Here is a 14,967-nt window from a genome sequence, read left to right on the forward strand (position 1 = left end):
CCCCCCTAAATGCTACATTATTGTGTTGAGGCCTGACCTGAACAACAGAGAGCAGCTAACACAAAGGAAGTTATAAATGACAGAAAAATTTGTGGTTCTTTTGGATCTGAGGCTACACGGACTTGCTAGATGGTATAAATTTCCGGGTCCCTACTCTGGATCTTTGTAGAGTTTGCTTCTTAACTTTTTTGTCTGCCAAAGTTTCCCAAAGGCAATGGGTACAGATTTTACTTCAGGTTCTACTCCCAAAGCCTTTTTCATGAATACGTACAGCTGTAGAGCAGTTTTGGTTTAAGTTCAAAGTTTCCTTCTCCTAGATGGGCTCCCTTCCTATGTTTACAAGACCCATCTGCCCCTTATTTCCTTCTGCAGCCCTTTCAGTAGCCACCTTGTTGAGCATTGGACCTCTTTTGCTCTCATCCACTCAATCTGCTATATCCTGTCTTCGCATGCTGAGAAATTCCCTAACTCACTGAAGGTTTGAGATCCATTGGCTACACTCAGCTGGTGTAGGCTGCCACTGAATCTGTTTCCTGGGGTGTGGCTGCTGTTGCATACTGACAGCTTCTAGGAGCCACAGGGGAGAGCTGAGTGCAGGGTGGGGATCAGAGGTAGACAAACTACACCAGAAGGAGCATGACGTGTTCCCCACTATAGTTACTACCCCTCCCCTAACACTCTATACATCCCTTTCATGTATTACTGTACCTTTGAATCAAATAGATTCTTAATAGCAAAACTGTCAGACTTTCAATTTAGAAAGAGTTACGTTCAGTTGATGGATGTTGTACATATATGAGTGCTTGATTATTAATAAAAAGTCTCATCAATTATTTCAAATAATCTGCAAATTCATGTTAAAGACAGCAGAGGGTCCCAGAAGGAACACACATTGTGAAATAGTTGAGGGCTCTACAATCTATATCTCTCTTTACACATTGGATATTACTATCTCTAGTAGGACAAGACTTTTACTCTTCTGAACTACACTTCTAACCAGATTGAAAGAGTTGTGGCAGATAATATCTCAAGCATGCCAAATGGCATCAGAGAATACAGATGTGTTGTTTCTAAGGTCTATTGATGCTATTATCCAGGGTCCCCACATCTTGATAAGGTTTAAATGCTCTCCAGAATAGCTGCCACAATTCAATTAGGGCGATGGCAAACCATGTCTGATCAGTGTTACGTAAGTGGGAGAATGAAGGATCTCCCAGATTAGGAAGCAGGGAAAGGATGGGGCCAGCTCAACTCTAGATATTCTGCCATAGCAAGGAGTGAACTAGATGACCTTGTAGGTTCATTCCTTACCTATGGTTTTGTGATGTGACAAATATAATTACATTGGCAGATCTGGCTTCCTGTCTACCAGCTGCGGGAACAGATGCTTTTGGATTCACTATCTGCAGTCTGGATTCAGGGCCTTCCATCTAGGTTGGAAAAAATGGTAAACACTGCTTTTTTACTGGAAGCCAAATCACAGGACAAAGCAATGCAGTGACTTTTGGAAACAGTGGAATAACTGCTTCTCCCAGGGCATAATGGCAACCATCAACAGCTGTAGGAATGAAGGATATAGCACCATATATGGATGGGAAAACATCATGGGGGAAACCTTTCACATGCAGGAAAGAATAAGGGATACAGTTAGAGTTCCTCACTTAAAACTTTATATACATTACCTAATATTCCAACACAAATAGAAACACAAGACTGTAGCTTGTGGGATTACTATATGTGCATGAAATGTAATGGAAATTATTAACACAGTGAAACACAGAAATAATGTAAAAGAATGAAAGCATCAGATCTAGCATGCAAGGGGGCCAGTTTAATTAAATCATATAATTTGACATTTGAATAATTGGCATTCATAATTGCATTAATTAAATAAAATTGGTATTGTTATAATGAGGCTGGTATTGGAACAATATTGGGAAATCAATAAAAAATATATTTTAACAAATAATAATAGTAATATTTTAGCAGTTCCTCTACTGCTGATGAGCCATAGAATCCAAAAATACTGCACAGGTGATTCTCTCCCCTATCATTATTAAAATTACAATAATCAATCCACCTGGCTGGTCCTCCAGATGTCACAGTGGAAAAAAAGAATCAACAAGCAATCCTGAAATGATTATAAGCTCCTCTGTGCTCCATAGACAACAAGGCAGGGCTCTGTTACTTATCATTTATCAGTTTCCCTCTTTCATATCAAATCACTGCATCTTGTTTGGCATCCAGGCATTCTGTTGTGACAGTGTTCAAGTTGACAATAAGGTGGATACATGTCCCTTACAGTACCAAATTGACTGATTCAGCTGCCACCCAATTTGTCTAGTTTAGATCAGGTGGAGAAGAGGAATAATACTGTAGAAAGAAGCAGGGGAGTCCATGCACACAAGTGTATTTTCCATCAGGATGTTGCTCCTGCTCCCCAATATAGTGTCCCAAGTACAAAGTTCTAAATGTGCAACAAATCATCCTGTTCATGTTCCACACGAGTGGCATGAGCCAGGTGACCTGGTCATTGGTGCAATGGCATCTCATATCTTTTACATAGTCCCCAAATTATCCTTCAAGAAACACCCTTCCCAGGTCTTCACTGATACCCCACTGTAAGTAACCGGTAATTAATATTATTTTATCTATTGCTTATAAGCTGTTTCTGACTGAAAATAACTTTTATTGATGGGGGGGGAATCTCTTCCACTTTATTTTTTGAACGTGGAGAGATTTTATTAGAAATCTCTCTGCACATAGGCTATGAACATTAAGCTTTTTTAAAAATCCAGTTCTGTAAAGAGAGACAGAAAAGAGAGCAGGAGAAAGAGAAAAGAGATGGCATAAAAACACAGGAGAAGCATATAGCCAAAAGTGTACTCAACTTTGTTGATGATACCCAAATTTTCAATGCGGTGAAAACAAACACGGGTTGCTGAAGATATCGAAGAAATGTGCAACGGCTTTTGCGTGCCCAGGTAGAGACCCCCCCAACCCCAGACGACACCAGACGGAATAATGAGTCGTGACAATGTGTTATGGCATTAAAATTGGTCAGAACTTTATTAAATTTTCAGATGTAGGAACACCTTGGCTTGGGCGATACCCAAATTTTCAAGCTGGTGAAAACAAACATGGGTTGCTAAAGATATCAAAGAAAAGTGCAACAGCTTTTTTAATGACACATTATTATTCCCGGGAAAATCAGAGGCTCACTATGTCAGGTTCCTACTGGAAGACCGGACAAGTGCTAGAACGTTAGCAGTGGCAAAGTTTTTATCGGTGGTTGCAAGAACAAATGAGCCCTATATTCTAAACAAAATGCTTGATTAACCTGGAGGTAGGCTGTATGAATTGTGTATTGATTTGTAATGATTTGATGGGTCTCTGGACCGTAATAAAGATTGATTCCTTGATTGATTATTCTATTGCCTAAAAAATAAATAAACTATTCTGGCTTTGTCCTCTCATTTTAGGCAGGAGGGGAAACTCTCATACCTAGATTATGATTAATTTTCCCACTCAAACTTCATCTGCAGGGTGGTGACAAAGTTCTACCAGCAAATCCTGGCCTTGGTGTTTGCTGTTGATGAGATCAACACGAATCCCAGGATGTTGCCCAATGTCTCTCTCGGCTTCCACATCTATGATAGCTATTATGATTCAAAGATGACCTACCGAAACACTCTGGACCTGATCTTTAAATCACGTCACTTTGTTCCCAACTACAGGTGTGGCATCCAGAAAAATGTAATGGGAGTCATTGGGGGACTTAGCTCTGATACCTCCTGGTGCATGGCAAACGTCTTAGGTCTTTTCAAGATTCCACAGGTAGAATATGGGTTTTGGAAAACAGAGTTTTCATGCTTTCCTTGCAGTATGAATGTACTGATTCATACATATGGAGTGGGGAAATGGACAAAGTAAAAGAGCCATAATAACCATATCCAACAATGTTTGTAAGAAGGGCAATTTGTGTTTAATAAATGTAATAGGAGATTTCTGTATAGCTGCCAGGTTTGTAAAGGAGGCACCTAGACTGGTTCATAGAATCATAGAGTTGGAACAGACCACAAGGGCCATCGAGTCCAACCCCCTGCCAAGCAGGAAGCAGATTCATATACATCAATCCTGCAGGCACTGCACTGGCTTCCTGTGAGCTACTCAATATATGAAATTGGCATTGGTTCATAAGCAGAAATTACCGTACTCAGAAGACATTAACTAAAAATGTTCCTCCCCTTAAAAATCAAGATAGTCCTTTCCCAAAGTATGATGTTAATCAACATTGTTCACTTTCAGAGGCTAATTGAAAAGGCTGTTTTCTTGCTATTGTTCTGTCATCTCTCACCAGTGATTTCAGAGCATTATATAGTGGTGTCAGTATTGTGCTATTCTACTTCATTGTTGGATTGCATTTTTGTTCTTTTAATCTTTCCTGGAATGTTTAGCATGGTGTTTCTGTATCTTACTGATATTTTATACAATGTGGTTTATTGTGCTCAGAGAATAATAACATACGCAGTCTAATAGAGATCTTCAGGATTGCCCAAGTTATCTTCCTGAGAGAGTTCTTAGCAGATGCAGAAGCAGCCTCTCTCTACAAGTGCTATAAAGGTTACAAAGCAAAAGAGCATGATCAATAATTTCTATTGCTCCACCTCCACCTTGGACTTTTGTTCAATGATCCACTTAGCCTTGATAAATGTTCCTCTCTAATTGGAGACAATCAATATGTACAAGAATGAAGCTGTGATGATGCCATAATAACAACAATAAATATCTACAGGAACCATTGAGCAAAATTATCTCTGTTTTCTATGTAAGTTGGGTTTGGTGCTGTCCCTAAACTTGGTAAACTTGGGATATAGATTGAATATATATTCTATATATCTGTGGGGCGTGTTTAAATAAATCGGAATATCATGAGTTCTCGTTTCCACTTGGAAACGTTTGGCTTTTGCTTTTTCCAGATTTCATATGGTTTATTTGAACCAGCCATAAATGATGGAACCAAGTTCCCTTCCTTTTACCGCATGGTCCCCAATGAAGACCTTCAATATCAGGGAATTATCCAGTTATTTCTGCATTTCAGATGGAAATGGGTTGGACTCTTGACTCCAGCTAACGAAGCTGGGGAACGTTTCTTACAGACAATTGAGCAAATGTTTTTAAAGAATGGAATCTGTTCAGCATTCACAGAAAGAGTTAAACCCAATATACATTATAATGCTAACTTACTGGAAATGCTGGATGACTCAAGGATTTTGTTACCAACTTTCACAAACAGCAAAGCCAATGCAGTCCTTGTATACGGAGAAAGTAGATTTATTATGTGGTTGTCAGTTACTTTAAAGGTAATGAAGTTAACTCAGCTGCTATTTCTTCGTAAGAAGTCCCGTGAAGGAAAAGTATGGATTACAACTGCCCAAATTGATTTCATATTACATAGCCTTCAAGAAAGTATTGATATTAATATACAAATGCTCCATGGTGCTATCTCCTTTGCAATTCACTCCAAGGAGATTCACAACTTTAAATACTTTCTTCAGAATGTACATCCTCATTTGACAGAGGCAGATGGTTTTATCCAAGATTTCTGGGAAGATGCATTCGGCTGTTCACTTTCAAATTCCACTTTCTCAACATTCTTTGATAAAATGTGTACTGGAGAGGAAATACTGGAGAACCTCCCAGCACCACTTTTTGAAATGAGCATGACTGGCCACAGCTACAGTGTTTATAATGCTGTCTATGCTTTGGCACATGCCTTAAATAGCATGCACTTGGCTGGAATCATCCGCAAAATAAGAGATGCTAAAGGAAAACTCTCTCCTCAATATGTAGATCCTTGGCAGGTATTGTTCCCTGTTACAAAGCATTCACTGCATTGGTCCATTTTGTGAGTAGGCATTTAATCATCAGTAAAGAAATAAAAGAATAAAACTTAAGAAATTAAAAATAAACCTTAAGTAACTGTAGCTGTGCCAACCACCTCCTTCACACTGCAAACCCCACCGTTTTCTCCCCATATCCCTCCCCAATTCTCTCTGTCTCTCTTACCTGTCCAGTTACCCAGTGGTATAAGGTTGGGGGCCCCGGGTGCATAATTCTAAGGGAGCACAACCAGGACCCCAACCCCAGGCACTGGCTTTGGCAGGGATCCTCATATCAAAAAGAAAACAGAAGAGCAGCCCATCAGGGAGCTGCCACTACCTTGGCACGTCCTGGAAGGCCCCGTCCCCAACTCCTCATCTTTCCCTGTCTGCCAATCACCAGGGGTTTCTGGGCCCTGAAGCCTCACTTGTAGGCTAGCAACTGTGTGATCACTGTCTCTAGACCCTGCTTTTCTCCTTTCTCCTCTTCTGCCTCTGAGTCTGGATTTCAGTCTTCCACAGCCTCTTCCTACTCCCTTAACCCTGTTGCCTCTTCTGTTTCTGACACCTTCTCCTCCCAGTCTGCTCCCTCTTCTCCCACTGACCACTCATTGTTTTCCCACCACCAATCCCCTGGCTCTGAGCCTTGAGGGTTGCCCAGCTGGAGCCTCCTACCCTTGCTTTACATCCAGCCAATCCCTAACACCAAGGCTCAAGTCTACTCTATAAACCAAGGAAAGGTCCAGTCAGACGTTCTCATGTTGCCTTCCAATATTTTGAGAGAATGAGCTCCCATCTCTTCTCTTACTTGACTTCTCAAATTCCTTCCCTTTCATGGGTTTTGACAAAGGTTGATCCCAAGCAAACAGATCTATAGGCTTAACTGTCCTTTACATATCTTTATGGAAGGCTCTTTACTGTTGAATTGAGACTGATTCATGATTTCCCACTCCTCCTGCATGTGCAACTGAAATATTGCTCTCCATTGTGAACTGAAGTGTTTAACTGCTAAAGGAAAAGGATTTGATTCCATCTAGGGGTGCTATCCAACAATCTTAATCAGAATGCTTTATAGATATTTTTATTCTCTTCCTCTTAGCTCCATTCATTCCTGCAGAAAATCTCATTCAACAACAGTGCTGGGGATGAAATTACATTAAATGAGTATGGAGAGTTAGCAGCTGGCTTGGATATTACCAACTTGGTCACTTTCCCAAATAATTCATATGTCAGGGTGAAAGTGGGAAGGTTGGATCCTCAGGCCCCTCCAGGGAAAGAGCTCATGATTAATGAAGACAGAATCAAATGGCACAGACGCTTCACTAAGGTATGGAAAATAAATGCACAGTCCCTGGAATTCCATAATTTGTGGTTATCCCCAATATGGGATGTAATAGCACATTATTAACTTTGATATTCACTATTGAAAATCTGGCTTAAAATAAGAAGATTTCAATCTGCATGAATACTACTTTGATGGAGAAATACTCTATTTGAAAGAGTGACTTTTCCTCTATGTCTGCACCTTCAGCTTCTGAGGCCCTGCCTGTTTGACTGTGTACATGATAAGATACTGCATGTGAGACTGAAATTCCCTTTATTTTTATTTTATGCCTATAAACCATCTAGGAGAAAATGTTGTCCTATAAGAAATACTGTAAGATCTAACAGTAAATTAAAGAATGAGCCAAAATACAAAAAAAAAATCAAGAGGCACAAAAGACATCTCACACTAAGAAGGAAGAATGGCTATCAGAGAGTCCAGCATTGGCCAACATTCTTGTTTGTGGAATCCCTGAGGCAAATCTTCAGTTAGCGGCATTGGATTGAAGACTATGCCAGCTATATCATTGTTTGGAATGAAAATGAACATTATAATCTTCTTGAGCTTGTATGATGCTAATTTCAGGGTCCGTACATCTAGGAGCAGTTGTAGCTGGTGAATAGGTCTACGGTGGGTGCAAGCCCTTCTAGCCACAGAAGCAATTTAAGACTCTAGTGATGAGCTAGAATCAAGGAGTACTCCCAGACTTAAGAACTTCTGGCTTCAGAGAGTGTGCAACCTCTCCTGGAACAGGTCGGGAGTAGGAACCACATACCCAAAGCATTTCCCTCCTATCAGGATTCAGCCCCCATACAATCCATCACTCTCTCCAGACACCTGCCCAGTACCTTCACCACCTCCTCTCATTCCAATGGAATGGAGAGATAGAGCTGCAGATCATCAGCATACAGATGGCACTGTGTTCCAGATCCTAGGATATGATTCTGAAGAGTTTCATACAGGTGATAAATGGCAACAAAACACAGAATGGGTCTTAAAGGGACACCAAAGCCCAAAAGCCATGGAGTGGTTTCCTAGTACTAGTTTCTCAGAGTGACCCTGGAGGTAGGAACAGAACCTCTGTAATGGGGTGCCTTTAATTCCCATCTCCTTGAGTCACAACAAAGAACATATGTGAAATCCTTGAAGAAAATGCAGTTAGGTTCTGAGGTGAAATTAGACTGAATTATGGCACAGCTGTAAGGGTAGATGATCTAGGTATGAATATTGCAGTTTCCTTGAGTTTGTATAATGCTTAGAGGAGCAGCTATTTACCCCACTGTATGTGACAGCTGTGCTCCTATGGATTATACATTTCACACTATTAGTCCTTGTATTTACTGTTAAATCACCTGATATTGGATACTAGATAAATCCCCCCCCCAATTTAACTTTGCCTACCTCTTTGGATAGGTGCCACCCCCTTCTGTATGTAATGACATCTGCCATTCTGGATACAGGAAGACAAAGAAGGAGGGGAAGAAGTTTTGCTGTTATGATTGTGATCCATGTCCAGAAGGAATGATGTCAAATGAGAAAGGTGGACAATGTAATCTTAAGACAATACCAAACAATGCAATTCCATGGTTATTAATCTGCTGAAGGAGGGAAGGTTTAAATTAAATTGATGTGTTGATCTCATTGTTTATAGACAACATCAAAATATTTTATCTTTAAAATATTTTGAAGAATTTTTAAAAATATATATTTTACCTTCACCTTCTACAAAATTGGCGTGGAATAGAATTGGTGATTTCTCCTCTAAGAGTTAGGTTGTTTGACAAGAGGGTGAACGTCTCATTAAACTTGCCTTTTTGGACTCCAAATATTTCAGCTGTAATTTATTACTTAATTTGCTATACAGTTTATGTGGTTCTTAGACCAAGCAGGGGGACTGTAAGAGCAGATGTCCTCCATGTAGAAAATTATGGGTTTGATTCATGAGATTTATTTTTGATGCCTCTAGGTTAAAAGCATTTGGGCTTGAAGTTCTTAAATATTTTTAGGTGGAAACCATTGTGCTAGATGGATTATTGATGAGGAAATTCTTAAAAATAGTTTTTGATGCTTCAAACTGTCATGCATTGTATCTTTGTTTTCAGACATGGAAACATGTGTCAGTTGCCCAGCACATCAGTATCCAAACAGCGGCCAGGATCTATGCATTCCTAAGATTCCAAACTTCCTAGCCTTTGATGAAACCTTGGCCATTGTTTCAACTTCCTCTGTGCTTCTATTCTCTCTGATCACAATTGTAGTGCTAGGCATCTTCATTAAGCATCGCAATACAGCCATAGTCAAAGCCAACAACCGAAGCCTCACCTATGGTCTCCTTATCGCCCTCCTCTTGTGTTTCCTCTCTTCTTTGTTGTTCATCGGAAAACCTAATATGGTGACCTGCCTTCTCCAACAAACAGCTTTTGGCATTGTCTTCTCCGTGGCCCTCTCCAGCATCTTAGCCAAAACCATATTGGTGGTTTTGGCTTTCATGGCTACCAAACCAGGATCCAATATGAGGAAATGGGTAGGCAAAGAACTAGCTTATTCCATTGTCTTTTCCTGCTCCATTGTTCAAGTAGGAATCTGTGTCCTCTGGCTGGCAACCTCTCCCCCATTCCCAGATGTGGACATGCACTCAATGCCTGAAGAAATCATGTTTCTTTGTAATGAAGGGTCAGTCTCCATGTTCTATTGTGTTTTGGGCTACATGGGCTTCCTGGCCACTATCAGCTTCACGGTGGCCTTCTTGGCCAGGAAGTTGCCTGACACTTTCAACGAAGCCAAGTTCATCACCTTCAGCATGCTGGTCTTTTGCAGTGTTTGGCTCTCCTTCATTCCAACCTACCTGAGCACCAGAGGAAAATACATGGTGGCTGTGGAGATCTTTTCCATCTTTGCTTCTGGTGCTGGGTTGCTGGCTTGCATTTTCACCCCTAAATGCTACATTATTGTGTTGAGGCCTGACCTGAACAACAGAGAGCAGCTAACAAAAAGAAAGGTATAAATGACAATGGAATTTGTGGTTCTTTTGGGTCTGAGGCTGCGTGGACTTGCTGGCTGGTATCACCTTCTGGGTCCATACTCCAGATATGTGTAGTGTTTGCTCCTTACCTTTTTCTTCTCCTGCATTCCCATGGGTGTCCCACATTTCTGCTCAAAGGGCTCTGTTTCTTTGTGCTATGCTCCACTCCTCCTTTCTTCCCACCCAGTGCAGCACTGACCTCTGCTTGCCCTTCAGAGCCAGTGTGTCACATGGTACTGGGCCTTGGCTGCAGCCGCCTCTCGTCCTTCTTGCTCACTCTCCAGCAGCTGCTACAATCTGCCCAAGGGAAGAGGATAGCAGTAGCGTCCATGGAGGGGCAATGCAATGTTCCCTCACAGTAGCTACAGCAGCCCTTGTTCAGGACAAGCACCAGGTCATTTTCCTCCCAAAGTTTCACAGCAGCAGCCCTGGCAAAGGAAATAGCGATATTCTAGGATCACATCGGAAGCCAGGATGGTTTTTTTAAAATTCTGGGACTGTCCCTGGAAAATCGGTACACTCAAAGGGTATGTGTATGGATGGAACAATATTCCTTCTCCCAATAAGTGCTCAGAAGAACATCATTGCAAAGGGAATAATTGGACACAGGGTGGTTGCATCATGGAATTGATTATTTTGTATACTTCCAAATCAGCCATGTTTTAATGAGGGCCTCTTGAGTTTGCCATTAGCACCATTAACTCAAAACAACCCAGGTCTCACAGGCATAACTTCCCATCACTTGAGGAGTGCAATTTGACTAGAGAGCAGAGGGGAAAGGAGAAGTAGGAGATACACAGGGTATAAATATGGGAGGGTGAGAATGAGAGGGCAGGTCTTTAGGATAAAGTCAATTTCCTGGTATTTTCCTTGCAAAGCTAGAGTTGTCATTTCCTTCAGGTGGGTCCTTCCTTTGAACCTGACCAGCTATTTCAGAAGAATACGTTAGTTCTTGATAACATGGTAAAGCTTATTGTTGACAAAGTCATATCTTCCTTAAAGCTGGGAAAGAGTATTTGGGGAGTGATCAGAGGGTAAAAGAATAGGATTCAAATGCTAAAGTATTTCAAATAGGAATGTTATACTGATGATGGATAAAATCATGCAGACTGCATTAAAAAAAAACTTTCTAGATTTATTCCCATTGTTGTCTGCACCGAGATCTTCAGCTGATGGGCCTTGTGTGATGTATAAAGATTTGTGTGATGTATAAAGATCCACAGGTGAATAATGGTTTCAAGACATGTGAATTCCCATACCTTAGAGTAGTAGAGGTTAGGAAAATGTATTGATTTCAATCCAGAAACAGATTCTCTTCAGAGCAGCATGAAAACCAAGTGTATATAATCACTGTATTGTTGTTGTTAGACTACAAGTGTCTTAAAATGACATTTCTATATTTTTACCTCTAAACATTATCCTAAATAGTTCACTCTGGGGTAATATCTCAGGATAAACTGATCTGAGCTGACACATCTGGCCAAAAGATGCTGACTTGCTTGCCCTTCAATCTGTGACCATCAACGCCATATATTTTGTTCTCCCATGATGCGTATACTGCCTGAATGGCGTGTGGAAACGTAACATCGGTCCTTGAACATTTTGAACTTCTAGGATTCCTGTACCCCAAAGACCTAAAGTCCATGTTGCTCATCTTCTTCTTCTTCATGTACATATTGTGTCTTTCCGGAAATGGCTTGATCCTCTTAGTGGTAGGACTGGAACCCCACTTGCACAAGCCTATGTACTGGTTCCTCTGCCACCTGTCCATCATAGACATGATGGTTTCCTCAGTGGTAGTGCCCAACTTGATTGTTTGGCTGATGGGAGGGAATGGGGCCATCTCCTTTGCAGGGTGTGTAGCCCAGCTCTTTTTCTTCCACTTCCTGGGCTGCACAGAATGCTTCCTGTACACTGTGATGGCCTTCGATCGCTTCCTGGCCATCTGCAAACCACTACACTACAGCACCATCATGAACCACCGTGTGTGCTTCTACCTTTCTGCTGGCACCGTGTTGGGAGGTGCTCTGCACTCTGCTCTAGAGACTTCCCTCACCTTCCATTTGCCATACGGACGGGGAAACCAGGTGAACTTCATTGTCTGCGACATCCCAGCTGTGCTGAAGCTGGCCTGTGTGGACACATCCCTCAATGAGATGGTGACTTTCATTGACGTGGGGTTGGTCGCCATGGCTTGCTTCCTCCTGATCCTGACATCTTACGTTTATATCATTTGTGCCATCCTGAGAATTCCCACTGCCAAGGGCAGACACCGTGCCTTTTCCACTTGCACAGCCCATATCACCTTGGTGATGATCTATTATGTGCCTGTTGTTCACAATTACCTGAGGCCAGCGTCTCAGGAATCCTTTGACGGCATCATTGCCATGTTTTATGCAGCAGTGACCCCCTTTTTAAACCCTCTCATATACACACTGAGGAACAATGAGATGAAAGTGGGTTTGAAGAAATTGTGCAGTACAAAATGGCAGGGTCCTAACAAGTTGGTTCGAGCGTGGTGCTGATAATGTCAAGGTTGCAGGTTCGATCCTCATAAGGGACAGTTGCATATTGCTGTGTTGCAGAGTATTGGACAAGATCAGGGTTTCCCAAGCTTGCATCTCCAGCTGTTTTTGAACTTGCAGACCCATGTCTAGGAAACCCTGAACTAGTTGATCCTTTCCAATTCTATGATGGTTTTAAGTAGGAGTTTTGCTGAAACCTGGAGGAAACAAATATTTCATGCCTTTTGGTTTGCTTTGTGTGTGTTTTTTAAAATATTTATTTATTTTTAAAGAACCATGCAGTCCAACTGTTGTGTAGATCTTGAGTGTTTATGAACATTTGATTTTCTGGCCATTGCAAGAGAAGACAGACACCATGGTGCACAACCTGAGCATCGAATACCCACCTCGCTCTATTGTAACCCTTTATGCCATTTACAATGTGTTGTGCACATAATAGGAAATAACCATCCATGACCACAAAGTCTCCTTTGGTTATACCACACATCTCTTCCTCTATCTGTGCACATGGATTCAAAGTCCAATTTAGGTAGTAATTGTGCAGATGGTACCTACCTATGGTTGCTGGTTTTGTGTGTGCCCCATGTGGTCATCCAGTGAAATGCAGGGGGCAGTGAAGAACTTTCTGGACCGATACTGCCCACCCAGGCATCCCATTGGATCTTCTTTAACCAGTTCTTCTTCAGCTCTGATGTGTTTCTGTATTCTTGGTGGTTCTTTCATGTTAAAACCCTGGTTTCCCCTTCAGTCCTATCCAGCCCATGAGTTCTGGCCAATTACCTGTCTCGTAGCTCCTGGTTTCTCGCTGCTGTCTCACCCCAGACTTTTGCCCATAGCCAAGCCTCTATGCCAAAACAATTGTTTGCAAATGATTGTTCCCCAGTAGAATTCCAAGCAACAATATTTTTTTAACTTTCAAATAAACAATAGTTTTAATAATACACACTGGACTCTGGTGAAACCACAGGGCATAAACATGTTCCCCAGATGTGCACATATCCTGAGAGAACAAGTAAGGAGGTTGCATGAAATTCAGAGAAGCTGCAACATTATAAAGACACAGGGGGGAGACGAAATGGTCTGTCATGGTGGAAAATGTTCAGTTGATTATCTTCTACAGCTATCCTATAGCCAACCTGTATTCCCCAGACTGGTTTTTTTCTTTCTGCATCTCAGAAGAAACAAATATGAATAAAAGAAAATCTAATTTGTGTGCTCAGGACTTGCCTGGCCACAACACAACTGAAAGCAGTTAAGGTGTTCCTACACCCTCTGTTTAATCTCCTTCAGAAGATCACAGTTACTACTCTGAAGAGGGGAGTTAGTTTCAGAATCTCCTCTGCACACTCAACTAGCTGAAGGTACGTCTGAGGCAAATAGCTTGATAAAATATCCATGAGTCTCCTGAACAGAAACTAACTGCAATGATATAATAACAACTAAGCTTCAGCAAGCTTTTGCTAATGATGTCTTGATAAGTGATCGAATTATCCTATGATCCATCAGACATTCTAGCCATTCCTCAGGTAATTTTACCAGTGATTTTATAGCACACCTATAATCTCATCAAAGAGGTCATTTGGCCAACGCCTATCAGGAAACTGGATTGAATAGCTCCCAAATGCATTTCTAGATGACGTTAAGGCAGTGGTGCCCAAACTTTTTTCAAGGAGGGCCAGATTTGATGAAGTGAAGGGCTGTGAGGGCCAACCAAAGTTGTTGCGCCTCTTTTAGGATTGAAATTGTTGAGGGGTTTTTTTAGGGTTGAAGTTGTTGAGGGTTTTTTTTGAGGCTTTTACCCCATAAACTGCCGAAGGGGCTGGATTAGGCCCCCGAAACAGACAACAAGGGAATCAAAGGTGTGCTAAAGGTGGGAAAGGAGATTGCAGAGGAGCTGAACGGATTATTTGCATCTGTCTTCAGAGCAGAAGACTCGCGAGTAACATAAAAGTAATAAGGTGAAACAGGAGAGATGCGAGCCGGGAAGGGCGACGGAAGGGCCTGGCCGGGCGGCGATTCACCTCGCAAGCGGTGCGCCATCCCTTTGGCCCAGGCGAGGCAGCGAGGCGGTGGCGGCTGCGAGGCGACCTCCTCGCCCGTCTCCTCATGAGGGAAATGCAGCGTCGGCGTCGAGGCGCCTCCGGCAGAGCAAGGCCGCTGGCCTTCGCCTTCCCCTCCACCTTCCTCCTTTTCACCGCGCCGCCTGCGCCTCCG

The 14,967-nt window shown here is 41.9% G+C and overlaps 1 protein-coding gene across 1 annotated transcript; it reads left to right on the forward strand.

The window, feature by feature from the left end:
- Positions 1–11,793: 11,793 nt before the first annotated feature.
- Positions 11,794–12,753, forward strand: LOC309517415 (olfactory receptor 10G6-like; the record flags this gene model as incomplete). The annotated part of the gene is made up of 1 exon (XM_082196652.1): positions 11,794–12,753. The coding sequence occupies one exon, from the start codon at positions 11,794–11,796 to the stop codon at positions 12,751–12,753; it is 960 nt and encodes a 319-aa protein (XP_082052778.1).
- Between the last annotated feature and the right edge of the window lie 2,214 nt (positions 12,754–14,967).

The sequence above is a fragment of the Podarcis vaucheri genome, assembly GCF_965113315.1.
Source record: "Podarcis vaucheri genome assembly, chromosome: 13".
Taxonomy (NCBI): Eukaryota; Metazoa; Chordata; class Lepidosauria; order Squamata; family Lacertidae; genus Podarcis; species Podarcis vaucheri.